Below are 14,039 nucleotides of genomic sequence, written 5' to 3' on the forward strand. Positions count from 1 at the left end.
TGGCCTCCGTCCTGCATCAATCGAGACTGGAACCCCCAGTGTTTGGGAATGATGAGAAAATTCAAGCTGATGACTGGCTTCTTCTTGTGGATGCCTATAGAAATTCTTTGGGTCTCAGCGATGCTCAAATTTTGCTCGAACTACCACGTTTCTTAGCTAAAGAACCCAGGAAGTGGTTTACAGTGTTGAGTGCACATGTCACATCTTGGACACAGTTCTGCACCCTGTTCAAGACTGTGTTTCTTCCAGCGGATAACCAAGAGCGGGTCTGGAGAGGTATTCTTGACCGTGTTCAAGCTCAAGGAGAACCATTCCCAATGTTTGTAGCGCACTTGTTGTCTGAATTCAAGAAACTAAAGTCTCCTCCACCAGAACAGGAGCAGATTGATCTTGTCTGCAAGCATGCACTTGAGCGCTACAGATTTGCACTGTACGGCGCACAAATTACTTCTGTCATAGACCTCATGATGTGTGCCCACGAGCTGCACTCCGCTCTCGGCCCTGGCAGCCGTAATGTACCAGTATTGCAGAAAGGCAAAATTAAGCAAGACACTTATTGTTTCAGATGTTCTGCGCCTGGTTTCACTTCAAGAGACTGTCCGAACTATAACTTTGCGCAACAGACTGTGCCTTTTCCAGCCACGGATAAACGGACAAGTCCAGGCTCGCATGAGCCACAAAACGCTGAGGAGGATACTAAAGCCAGGACATACGAAGACAGGGAGGAACAAAAGCACAATTCTGTTCGGCAGAAGGTAAACTTCAAAGGGGGGAGGATGTTTCACCGAGGCAATCCTCCCTCCAGAAGATAAATGCGCCTCACCCTTGTCTTTTGTCCCCACCTGAGCCGCTTGTCCTTGGACATGTGGAGGACCGTACTTCTCCTTCATTTTGGAATACACCGTTTATGATCAAGGTCAATTTCTGTCATAAAACCATCGACGCAGCACTGGACACCGGTGCCTCACTGTCAGCTGTTCATACAAATATGATTTCTGATGGCTTGCGAGATTGCCAACGGTGCTGCTTGCACTCCGACTGGTGTTGTGTGGTTGAACATTGGCCTCCAAGGAAAAAAGTTCTACCATCGGTTTGTCATTATCCCTGATCTATCCTCTCCACTCATCTTAGGGATGGATTTTATGCTGCGAGCGTCAGTCAGCATTCACATCCCATCAAGGACTGTGACCCTGGGGGAATCTACACCCCAAGAGGTTTTGAGTGAGTGGTTGGAGGCACCTGAGCTTGGGAGCTTAATGTTCTTAAATGTCTGCCAGTCTGCCTTGGATGAGAAAGTTGAGAGAGCTTGTCTGAAAAGGGAAATTGTTGGACCTTCTTAAAGACTTTTGAGCCTATTTGATGGACACTTGGGGCACACTTCATTGGGGGAGCACGAAATCAACACGGGTGAAGCAAAACCTGTTCACCTCCCGCCATACCGGAGCTCACCAGCTAAGAAGCAAATCATTGAAGATCAGATTCAGATGATGCTGGAAGAAAACATCATCGAACCATCTTCCAGTCCATGGGCTGCGCCTGTGGTAATTGTCAAGAAGCCATGTGGAGACCACAGGTTTTGCGTAGACTACAGAGGCCTTAATCACCTGACACTTAAGGATTCGTACCCACTGCCCAGAGTCGACGAATCATTGGATTTTCTGGCTCGTGGAAAATGTCTTACTACTTTTGATTTTGATCGAGGGTACTGGCAGGTGTCGGTAGAGGAACAGTCAAGGCCAAAGACAGCATTCGCATCACACTGTGGCCTTTTTCAATTCAAAGTCCTTCCTTTTGGGCTTACTAATGCCCCAGCCACGTTTCAGAGAGTAATGAACAATGTCCTTGCTGGATTGGTGTACAAGTGCTGTGCAGTGTACTTGGATGATATTGTCGTCGTATCCTCAACCTTTGAACAGCACTTGGAAGACCTCCGGGAGGTCCTTTCTAGACTTGAGTCAGCTGGTCTTACTCTCAAGCTAAATAAGTGTCAGTTCTGCTTGAGTGAACTCATCTTCCTAGGATACAGAGTCACTCCGTATGGTGTTTCTCCTGATCCGAGAAAGGTGGAAGCGGTCACAGAGTTCAGAACGCCGACAGACGTGAAACAAGTGAGATTTCTCGGCCTCACAAGCCATTACAGGCGATTCATTCCAAATTATGCGCAAAAAGCTGAGTCACTTTTTAAACTCACCAGAAAGGATACTCCATTCAACTGGGATGACAGTTGTCAGGTTTCGATGGATTACTTGAAAAGCTGCCTTACGTCTGAACCCATTCTGTGCCTTCCAGATTTCACACGCCCATTCTTCATCCACACTGACGCTTGTGACTTGGGCCTTGGTGCAGCCTTGATGCAGAAGGATGACATGGGGCGAGATGTGGTGGTAGCTTTCACGAGCAGGATGTTGCACAAAGCGGAAAGGCCGTACTCAACACCTGAGAAGGAGTGTTTGGGAGTGATTTGGGCTCTGGAACATTTCAGACCTTACATCGAGGGCCTTCGTGTAACCATTTATACTGACCACAACAGCCTGAGGTGGCTGATGAACCGTCCCAACCCCTCTGGATGACTGGCGAGATGGTCCTTGCGCCTACAGGATTTTGATTTTAACATCGTCCACAGGCCAGGGGTTCAGAATAGAGTTCCAGACGCTCTATCACGCAACCCACTGCCGTATTGTGAGGGCCCTATTGACATTCTTCCTCCGCATGTGGTCATAGCTGGGTTGGATCTGCGCAGTCTCTCCTCGGTCCCGATAACAGACAGAGCGCAGTTGACGCAGTTACAAAAAGGTGACCCAGTGGTTGGCAATCTTCTTCGAAACCTTGAAGGGTGCGGTACGGACGAAGAACATGTCATTCATGATGGTCTGCTTTATTTCAGGGACCCTAAGATAACCTGCAGTCTCCACCCAATGAAGCAGCTTACGTTATATGTCCCAACAGTAATTCGATCCACTGTACTCAGATATTATCACGACCATCCTACTGCTGGCCACCTGGGGGTGACAAAAACGCTGGCCAGGCTGAAACAAAGGTTATTTTGGCCCTAAATGGGGACAGATGTGAAAAGATACGTTATATCTTGTCCTGTGTGCCAGTTGACGAAGACGAGAAACCAGAAAGGGCTGATCAGGCCAATGAAACCCTGGGAATACACGGGAGTGGATTTTGTGGGTCCGCTTCCACGCACTCAGAGTGGCAATGAACATCTGATTGTCTTCGTTGATTACTTTTCGAAATGGGTGGAAGTTTCTGCAGTGCGGTCAGCGACAGCTGAAGTGGCAGCGAGTAAGTTTTTGAGTGAGATATTTGCTCGACATGGTGCACCAACCTACCTCATATCAGATCGTGGGACTCCGTTTGTGAGCAATCTTTTTGAGCATGTGCTTGGGGCCCTTGGTACTGAACACTGGCTGACAACTGCATACCACCCGCAAACAAACACCACTGAGAGGGTAAACCGCACACTTAAGACTGCCATACGTGCATACGTGGAGGACAAGCACACTTCGTGGGATAAATATCTTCCACAACTCAAACTGCTTGCCATGAGAGCACGGGTCAATCGCCGGCAATGTTGTTATATGGCCGTGAGTTGGAAACGCCGCTTGACTTGATAACACTGCCAAATTCTGCGGGAGTAGATGATCCTGGGGTACCCTATCCTGAGAGTTTGAGATATTCCCTGCAGGATGCTCATGATCATGCCAGAGCTGCTCTAAGTGCTAGCCATTCAAAAAAGAAGCACTATTATGACAAGAAGCGACGCACAGTTTCCTATGCTGTGAATGACTTGGTCAGGGTTGAAACCCACCCCAAATCTGATGCTGGTGCAAACTTTACAGCCAAGTTAGCCCCAGTTTATGCCGGACCATTTCGCATCTCAAAGAAACTTTCAAGTGTTAATTACAGACTTTCAAACGTAGACACTGGAGAAGATGCTGGCGTGTTTCATGTAGTAAATCTGCAGCCTTTTCATTCATGGGACATGGCCGTGCCCACAACAAGATCCTATGCTGATGTTGAGATGTCACTACCTTTGGGTGAGGACTTTGATTCTCAAACAGACAGTGAGGAGTCGGGTAATGCTGACCGGGGTGTTGGTATTGACTACTCAAACAAATCTTTGAATCGACACTCAGATGAAAATTCTCCGGAACGTTGTACTGGACACTCACTTGACCTTAATCCTGACATTGTTGACGGTGTGGGTGTCTCTGACTCTCATGACTTGACATCTGACGCAAGTACTGCCGAACCGGCAAATCAGGGTCTGAGTCGTTATGCACTGAGACAGAGAAGAGTCCCTAGAGTTACTTCTGACTGGACGGTGAATAAGTGGACTAACCCCTACCATGTTAAGAGGTTTGACTTAGATTAAGGACGACAGACTGCGTTATACTGTTGTTCCACTGTTGTTGTTATTGTTCTTGTGTGTTCATGGGTCTCATCGAAGAGTAATTGAGTGTTTCATTTTTGGGTCGTGAACGAATTTTCTCATGTGTTACTGAACTAATGTACACTGTGCTAACATGTATGCTCGTACTGTTTGTACATTATCTATCCCTATGTCTTGTTAACTTTTCAAATCAGTCATGTATGAGTGGTTGTTAAGTAGAAGTCTTCCTTTGCTGTGTACGGCTGAGGGCAGCCTTTTTTTGGCCGGGGGAAATTTGTAACGAGTAGAAATATGGTGTGGCCCCTTTAAGAGCTACGCGCTCCCTTTTTTTCTTTTGTAAGAGTGGACATTGTGGTATTGTTGTGCCCTGTGTCTCGAACACCCCATGGGTGTGTAATTTCTGTTCGATACTGACTTTTATTTTATTTTACTTTGTTAAGTAACGATGTGGAAGGGAGAGCATGTGACAGACAGTTATGCTGCACGAGCTTGATTTGGAATAAAGCCCGAGTTGTGAGATGCAAATCGCCTCCGTGAATAATATCTCGCGCTTCCGCACGTAATATCTTCAGTTGTGAGCTATCCTTTTTCTTCTTCCTGAAGCAGAGCGTTACAATGTCCAATAATTGAAAGGATAGCATTTGGGGTAAAAGTTCCTATAAAACACAATGTTTTTCTGAAGTTATGAAGAATGATCAAAGTCGGCTCACATTGTCTGATTCACTCACAACAGAGATTCGTTTGTTTATATAATTCATGAGATGTTATGAAATGCCAAATGTGATTGAAATTAACAGCAAAGGATTGGAAAACATTTCTAAACATTATATTAATTTGATTTAAGAAAAAAATCATCTTGTTGTCTCAAAAGTGTTTGCATAAGTGGACAAATGTTCTCTATAACTATTGTCCCTGTATCTGCATTATAACAATATAACCCATATAAAAGACTTCCTCGCCATCTTTTTATTATTCATTTTAATCAAAATAACCATTATTATATATTTTTTTATTATTATTTTGTTTTTCAATCTTGATACTTGCTTGATACAAACTTTATGAGCAGAAAAAGTGATTTTTGTAAAGATGTGCCTTTAGCCCGTTGTATCCTGCCTACACTCTAAAAAAATGCTGGGTTATTTTTTTCTACCCATTCGCTGGGTTAAGTATTTTAACCTATTTTGCTGGGTTATATTCTCGGTATTGGCTCATATTGACCCAGCGTTTGGGTTTCTTGGTTGACACAAAGTACACTTAGAATATTTGACCTAGCGTTTGGGTTATCTCGTCTCCTCGCGCTGTTCAAGGACAAAATGTAACGGTCGAGAGGAGGACGACGTTGGACAGTATGAGTAAAGGTGAGTGATGATATACGTTTTGCTATAAATCTATAAAACTAACTTTATTTAAACTAGTAAGAAGTATGATATTTTTGGGATTTACATAATTAAGGAAAAAGTGACCATTAAAAACACGTAAAAAAAATTAATACCCTGAGGTTGTAATCGCGTCGTGCCCGTTAATGACAATAATTAAATTGGCGTCAATTATTCCGTTTAAACAATGGTTACTGCGTTTCAAGACGTAGTTTTGTAATTGTTATTATCAGGCCACAATGAAGCCGTTTAGTAAACCAAGGAAAGAGGATTCAGAAAGGTAAGGTTTAGGCAGACAACTCACTACAACCAAAGTGCAGTACCCACCCCCGTAACCTAGCAACCCCGGCACGTGGGACCGGTTGCACCAGCTGTGCGTAAATTCAAATTTAGCATAGTTGTTGCGAAAATGGGTACTAAGTCACAATTTACGCACTACTAAATATTTTAGCGTTGCCCCATTAAACTTACGTAGGACGTAACCCTACATATGAACTAAATATTTACTGCAGCCTCAGCCCGTGAAAACAAATGGATGGAATGAGATGGCAGCCAGATTAGAGTACATCGATGAGATTATAATTGATAATGAACCGCAAATTCGTCGACGAGTTTTACGAGACAGACTTCATCCATGGATATTTCGTCTTTTTTCGGTTTGTGACAGTGGAGTTGAGTTTGCTTTCAGGGACTGTTTTGTACAATTTATATCCCTCAATTAAAATTAGAATTTCGTCATGACTGAAAATGTTCTTCATGTTCCTTTTGTCCGCCATGTGTAGGCTATGAAAGATATTTTAAATTAAATGTGTAATGTTAATATAACTTTTTTGATTGTACGTCTTTGTTTTGACAGTTCACGCAAGGCAGCAGCTTGTAATGATGTGCGTGGTTCCTGTTTACAAATTGGAAGGCTGCTGATTGGATCACAAAAAAATACGTAATTCTGTGCGACTACGCATCACTTTACGGAGAGGTTACGACCTACTAGTTAAGTTCTGCCTTAAGAACAGGTGGTGCAACCGAATTAAGCACTGACTTCGTTACAAACTAACTAGTTATATCATCTCTAATATCTCAGAAAAGATGAATCTGTTGTGAAATGTTTTTTTTTTAATAAGTATAACATGCTTATTACTATTTTTAGTAGTAGATTATCTAAAATAAAGAACCCAGCATTGTTTAACCCAGCATTGTGTCAAGAAACAACCCAGCACACTGGTTAAAATAAATAACCCAGCATGTGTTCTGTCCAATATTTACCCAGCACTGGGTTACCAAATAACCCAGCAATGGTTATTTTTAACCCAGCATTTTTTAGAGTGTAACCGATCGTTTCTCTTTAATGTCGTGCAGCAGGAAGTTCATTCACTTGCTTTGGCGACACATTCAGGTAGAAACACGTGATTCTTGACTTGTTCTGACTCAAAGTGTTTTTCACGCTGTACGTCACTCAGACCCGCTGGTAAAACGAGCGCCATGAATCATCCAATCAGAGACGCTTGTGCTCCGTCACTCTACGTGTTGATTGGCTGATTTATTTTTAGCGGCAACACGTTCAGTAGCAAACTTTATTCTTAGCGTTCACAATCTCCGGGGAAATCGCAGATTTAATGTCAGAGGAAAAAGAGACTTCTTGTTCAAATGCCACCAAAAACACTCTTTAAAATACTTTCGTGCTCAGAAAGAAAAGATTGTGATGTCTGTCATCGCTGGACTGATTCAGTGAAGAATGAGAGGAGACGATCAGAACATCGAGTTCAAGGTAAAGGTTTGAAAACAACATATTAACATTAGTGTCATGGATACTAGGCCACAGCGGTCGCTCGCATGTCATCGTTTCTGGTTGGTTTTACTTAAGTTACTGCATCCAACACAAACTTTTTGCTGGCTTCTGCTTTAATATTGGTTAGATTTCATATTTAGGTATTTATTAGTATTTTTCTGCTTTAAATTTGACTGTTGTTTGTATGTCACATTGTTGTGTCTCGTAGACTTCGACAGGAAACCCTTCAAAAGTAATATTTTAATCAAGTATGTTTGTACGGGAGAGGGTTCATGCTTACCTTCCACTGGGTACCTAACAAAGAGAAACCTGAATTAGTGAATAAGACCAGATTTATAAATGATTGTAAAACTACTGACTCAATTATACATTTGAACTGAAGTCACAAACACACATTACTGACCGCTTCACTGGACTTAATCTCAAGCAATTAATAATGTTATTAAAAATAATAATAAAGACTACTCTTGATCAAGTGTAATTCTGTATATTATTGTACTTTAAACCAGATACATCGGTCAGTTAATAGAAAATAAATAGAAATGTAATTTCTAAAATGACCTCAAGAGGGCGATATTTGCATGGCGTGCTGAATCTTTGTTCTTGGGTTTTTTATTTAAACAAATGTAATGAGCAATGTGACTCACCTGACATCCGGACTTCAGGGATAAACAGGATATCAAACAAATGAGAGAATGGACCATGACCTTCAAGAGAAAAAACAAAGAAACAACTGAACTTTGTAAACTATGAAACAACCTCAATGTTTGCTTGAGTACACACTCAATTACACCCATTTATTTATTGAAGAAAAAAAATCTTCTTTTTAAAAGATATTTTAATTCAGACAGAAGGACTCAAATAGACATCATACAATATAATGCACATATATGATCAATGAACACACCTAAATCATGGCACAAACCAGCAATTTGGACACACAGATTGTCTTGAGGAGTAATATTGAGGACTGGCTGCTTCTCTTGTAGACTTCTTAACAGACATCCTGCTAAATACGCCACCCTTTCAAACACACAAACAACACCTCTTTAAATCACATTTAGGCCTCGACTTGAAATGATTTACTTGATTGATCAGTGGTAATTAAACTGGAGTTAAACGATTATTGTTAAAGTTACAGGGAACTGTTGAGGAGAGAGTGGGAGGATGAAACAGACGAGCACTTTAACATTATGAGTTCAAACGCGTCTGTCTGATATGCGGAACATTAAAATGAGACTGTGTTGCACACCGGTCTATTATTGTAGTAACACGATGACACGTAACAACAAAACAAACCGTGACTGGTCGTTTACACGTCTCAGTCGCTTCACATGCAAACAGCCGATTCTCAGAGCCATCAAGAAACAAATCGGCCAAATGGGAAAATGTATCAGCCTCTTCGATATATCGGTCCACCACTTACCCAATGGAGTGTTCAAAGCGATTATGTGATGCTCCAGGATAGACCCAGTATCCTGCTCCCAGTTGTTTTATATGACGGAGTCTCTGAAATTGAGGAGTATCAATAATCTTCACCAGCAGAGGATGAAGCTCAATTGAACCATGAATGGGGTCATTAAAAATCTGCAGGATACAAATGGAAAAGTGTTGGTTATTAAAATATCAACTGAGTTGTTGTACTAGATTTGAATTCGTTGAAAACTTTCAGTAGAGAAAAGTGAAACTATAGTAAACATAGAGCAGTGATGTTTGTTGTCTTATGGCAGTACTCCCTCAAACTTTGTCAAGTGGTTTTTATTGTCGTTCAACCATATATATTTAGTACAGTACACAGTTAAACGAGACAATGTTCCTCCAGGACCATGTGCTACATGGGACAAACACAGAACCACATGAGACTACACAGACTAAATAACATACCTATATAAAGTGCACGTGCAAAGTGCAAAAAGTATGGGACAGTACAATAATTTACTAAAAAATGAACAGGACAATAGGCACAGTGAGAGACAGTGCAGCGCTGACCAGTACACAGTAGTGCAAAAAGATGACACTTTCTAAAAATGCCAAATGTTAACATAACATACATGAGATAGTGTTCTATGCACATAGCATTTATTGAGGTAGCAGCCAGGTAAAAAGTGGCAATAATTAAAGTGCAACTCGGGACACGTGTGTTTGTGTAAGTTCAGTCTCTGAGTATTGAGGAGTCTGATGGCTTTAGGTAAGAAGCTGTTACACAGTCTGGCCGTGAGGGCCCAAATGCTTCGGTACCTCTTGCCAGACGGCAGGAGGGTGAAGAGTTTGTGTGAGGGGTGTGTGGGGTCGTCCACTATGCTGGTTGCTTTGCTGATGCAGTGTTTTTATAAATGTCTTTTATGGAGGGAAGAGAGACCCTGATGATCTTCTCAGCTGTCCTCACAATCCTCTGCAGGGCTTTGCAGTCCGAAAAAATGCAAGTCCCAAACCAGGCAGTGATGCAGCTGCTCAGGATGCTCTCCATAGTCCCTCTATAGAATGTAGTGAGGATGGGAGATGCGCTTTCCTCAGCCTTCGAAGAAAGTAGAGATGCTGCTGGGCTTTCTTGGTAATAGAGCTGGTGTTGAGGGACCAGGTGAGGTTCTCTGCCAGGTGAACACCAAGGAATTTGGTGCTCTTGACGATCTCCACATAGGAGCCGTCGATGTTCAGCGGAGAGTGTTCACTCTGTGCTCTCCTAAAGGTAACAATCATCTCTTTTGTTTTGTCTACATTCAGAGACAGGTTGTTGGCTCTACACCTGTCCGTTAGCCGCTGCACCTCCTCTCTGTATGCTGACTCGTCGTTCTTGCTGATGAGACCCACCACGGTCGTGTCATCAACGAACTTGATGTGGTTCGAGCTGTGCATTGCTGCACAGTTGTGAGTCAGCAGAGTGAACAGCAGTGGACTGAGCACACACCCCTGGGGGGCCCCAGTCCTCAGTGTGGTGGTGGTGGAGATGCTGTTCCTGATTCGGACTGACTGAGGTCTCCCAGTCAGGAAGTCCAGGATCCAGTTGCAGAGGGAGGTGTCCTGGAGCAGGTTCAGCTTTCCAATCAGGTGCTGGGGAATAATTGTGTTTAATGCTGAGCTGAATTCTATGAACAGCATTCGAATGTATGAGTCCTTTTTATCTAGGTGGGTGAGGGCAAGATGGAGGGTGGTGGCGATGGCGTTGTCTGTTGAACGGTTAGGACGATAGGCAAACTGCAGTGGGTCTAGTGAGGGGGGCAGCTGGGTCTTAATGTGCCTCATGACGAGCCTCTCAAAGCACTTCATGATGATGGGTGTGAGTGCGCTGGGACGGTAGTCGTTGAGGTAGGACACTGAAGACTTCTTTGGCATGGGGACAATGGTGGTGGCCTTGAAGCACGTTGGAACGACAGCGCTGCTCCGAGAGATATTGAAGATGTTGGTAAGAACATCTGCCAGCTGGTCTGCACATCCTCTGAGCACTGTGCCAGGAATGTTGTCTGGTCCAGCAGCCTTCCATGGGTTGACTCTACGTAGAGTTTTGCTCACATCAGCCGTGGTAAGACAGTGCACCTGGTCTTTGGGAGGAGGGGTGGTCTTCCTCACCACCACATCGTTCTGCGTCTCAAACAGAGTGTATAAGTCGTTCAGCACATCTGGAAGGGAGGCATCTTTGTCACAGGCAACTGATGTTGAACTGTAGTTGGTGATGGCCTGGATGCCCTGCCACATGCACCGTGTGTCGCCGCTGTCCTGGAAGTGACTGTGGATTCTCTGGGCGTGTGCGTGCTTTGCGCCTCTGATGTCCTGGGACAGTTTGGCCCTTGCTGTTCTTAGGGCAGCCTTGTCACCAGCTCTGAAGGCGGAGTCTCGGGTCCTCAACAGTGCACACACCTCCGCAGTCATCCACGGCTTCTGGTTTTAGCGTGCCCTGGTCTAGCAGCCTTCCATGGGTTCACTCTACGTAGAGTTTTCCTCACATCAGCCGTGGTAAGACAGTGCACCTGGTCTTTGGAAGGAGGGGTGGTCTTCCTCACCACCACATCGTTCTGCATCTCAAACAGAGTGTATAAGGCCCTTGCTGTTCTTAGGGCAGCCTTGTCATCTGCTCTGAAGGCGGAGTCTCGTGTCCTCAACAGCGCACACACCTCCGCAGTCATCCACGGCTTCTGGTTTTAGCGTGCCCTGGTCCAGCAGCCTTCCATGGGTTCACTCTACGTAGAGTTTTCCTCACATCAGCCGTGGTAAGACAGTGCACCTGGTCTTTGGGAGGAGGGGTGGTCTTCCTCACCACCACATCGTTCTGCGTCTCAAACAGAGTGTATAAGTTGTTCAGCACACCTGGAAAGGAGGCATCTTTGTCACAGGCAACTGATGTTGAACTGTAGTTGGTGATGGCCTGGATGCCCTGCCACATGCACCGCGTGTCGCCGCTGTCCTGGAAGTGACTGTGGATTCTCTGGGCGTGTGCGTGCTTTGCGCCTCTGAAGTCCTGGGACAGTTTGGCCATTGCTGTTCTTAGGGCAGCCTTGTCACCTGCTCTGAAGGCGGAGTCTCGGGTCCTCAACCTCCGCAGTCATCAGCGCACACACCTCCGCAGTCATCCACGGCTTCTGGTTTTAGCGTGTGGTGATGGTCTTGGAGAAAGTGACATCATCAATGCACTTGCTGATGTAGCTGGACACTGATGCTGTGTATTCCTCCCAAGTTGGTTGAGTCGCCATATGTTGCAGCCTCCCTGAACATGCGCCAGTTAGTACACTCAAAACAGTCCTGAAGAGCAGACATGGCTCCTGCTGGCCAGGTTTTCACCTGCTTCTGGAGCGGTTTTGTGCGTCTGACGAGCGGTCTGTATGGAATTGCTGGAATTAACAAATCTAACTAAAAACAATTTCTCCATAAGCACATGTTTTAGCCTGTTTACAGCCTGCTATATTCTAAATTAACTAATAATACCCAATGTGTATTTCAGATTTTCAGAATTTTCACTATGAACTATATCTTTAATCACAGGGCACCAGATATGTAACTCAATTTACCCATTTATATTGAGCTTACCTTCCTTTGTTCTGGAAGGTTATTTCTCAGTGAGGTTTTGCAACTCCTCTCTGATCATCTTTTTTTTTAACTGTGATAAAAGCATACTATTTAAAATCTTCAGTGTAAGAAATATTCGGTTATGTCTTCACAAATGTAATGAATATAACCATACAGATTTACCATTTATTCTGTAATAACTCAAAATTCAAAGTGCATTGAACAATACAAAACCTATAAAATGCACTAAACAGAAGAAATTTCATGTGAACTAAGTGAGTAATTGTTACGATCCCTTGTTGTCTGCCCCGTGTTTTCCGTTTCACTCACCACTGATCACGTTCCATGTCACGTTTTCCTTGTTGTCCGCCCCGTGTTTCACTGTCTTTGTATGAACTACACTTCCCATCATTCCCGGCCCTCATCACCGCTGTCACAGGGTTATTGTCCGCACCTGTTCGTTGTTTTGTTATTACCGTGTCTGTCCATTTAAACCCCGCTGTTTTCCCTTTCCCCTGTCGATCGTTATCGTTTCATGTCGTGCCTATGCCCATGTTTCCAGCCCTTCGTGGATGTTCTACCAGCTGTGTGTTCTTTTGTGTTAGAGTTAGTTTTTCCCATCGTGGACTTTTCTTTGTGTTTGCTTATTTGTTATTTTGTAAATAAAACCGCATTTGGATCCAAACCACCCGTCTGCCTTCTCCTGCTTCCCACATTCCTAACAGAACGATCGACCAAACAATGGAAAACAGCGGGGTTTAAATGGACAGACACGGTAATAACAAAACAACGAAAAGGTGCGGACAATAACCCTGTGACAGCGGTGATGAGGGCCAGGAATGACGGGAAGTGTAGTTCATACAAAGACAGTGAAACACGGGGCGGACAACAAGGAAAATGTGACATGGAACGTGATCAGTCGTGAGTAAAACGGAAAACACGGGCCAGACAACAAGGGATCGTAACAGTAATACTTGGCACGGTATCTTGATAAATAATTTGATTACTATTAATTTTTCTATCATTTAGGCTATGTAATGTCAATAGTTATTTTAATGTGAAAAATACTAAAATACAACTTAATTGATACTTACTTTGTCTTGTAAGGATTGGTTCAGCTGACTGGGGGCAGCTTCTGTGAGAGGGGAAGAGGGAGAGAAGGATGTCTGCTGGTAAAAAAGCTCATCTGTAACTTTTTCAAGTTTAGAGTCGGCAGCTTGTCTGCAGATCGCACAACCATCAGTTCTGTGGTGTGTGCACTCCTACTTGCCTCAACAAGATACAGGTGCGATTTCAAACCTACTTGAAATCTGTCCGAGGAGTCGTCAGGCCTGTGCACCCCCAATGATCAATAGAAACATGTGAAGAACTGATTTAAATTTGTTTGGTAAAACTATTGGTATTTTTACTCAACTTCAAGTGTTCAAAATCCTTCAAGTTTGGTGTAGTTGTGAAGAAACACGAATGAGAATAGCACAGC

The 14,039-nt window shown here is 43.8% G+C and overlaps 1 protein-coding gene across 1 annotated transcript in view; it reads right to left on the reverse strand.

The window, feature by feature from the left end:
• Nucleotides 1–14,039, reverse strand: part of LOC127651255 (deoxynucleoside triphosphate triphosphohydrolase SAMHD1-like) — a 96,833-nt gene that overhangs the window by 68,660 nt on the left and 14,134 nt on the right. The window contains exon 2 of the mRNA XM_052137002.1: nucleotides 13,654–13,694. Within this exon, the coding sequence (XP_051992962.1) occupies nucleotides 13,654–13,694 (41 nt within the window). The remainder of the gene's footprint in view (nucleotides 1–13,653; nucleotides 13,695–14,039) is intronic.

Source organism: Xyrauchen texanus, chromosome 11 (genome assembly GCF_025860055.1).
Source record: "Xyrauchen texanus isolate HMW12.3.18 chromosome 11, RBS_HiC_50CHRs, whole genome shotgun sequence".
NCBI lineage: Eukaryota > Metazoa > Chordata > Actinopteri > Cypriniformes > Catostomidae > Xyrauchen > Xyrauchen texanus.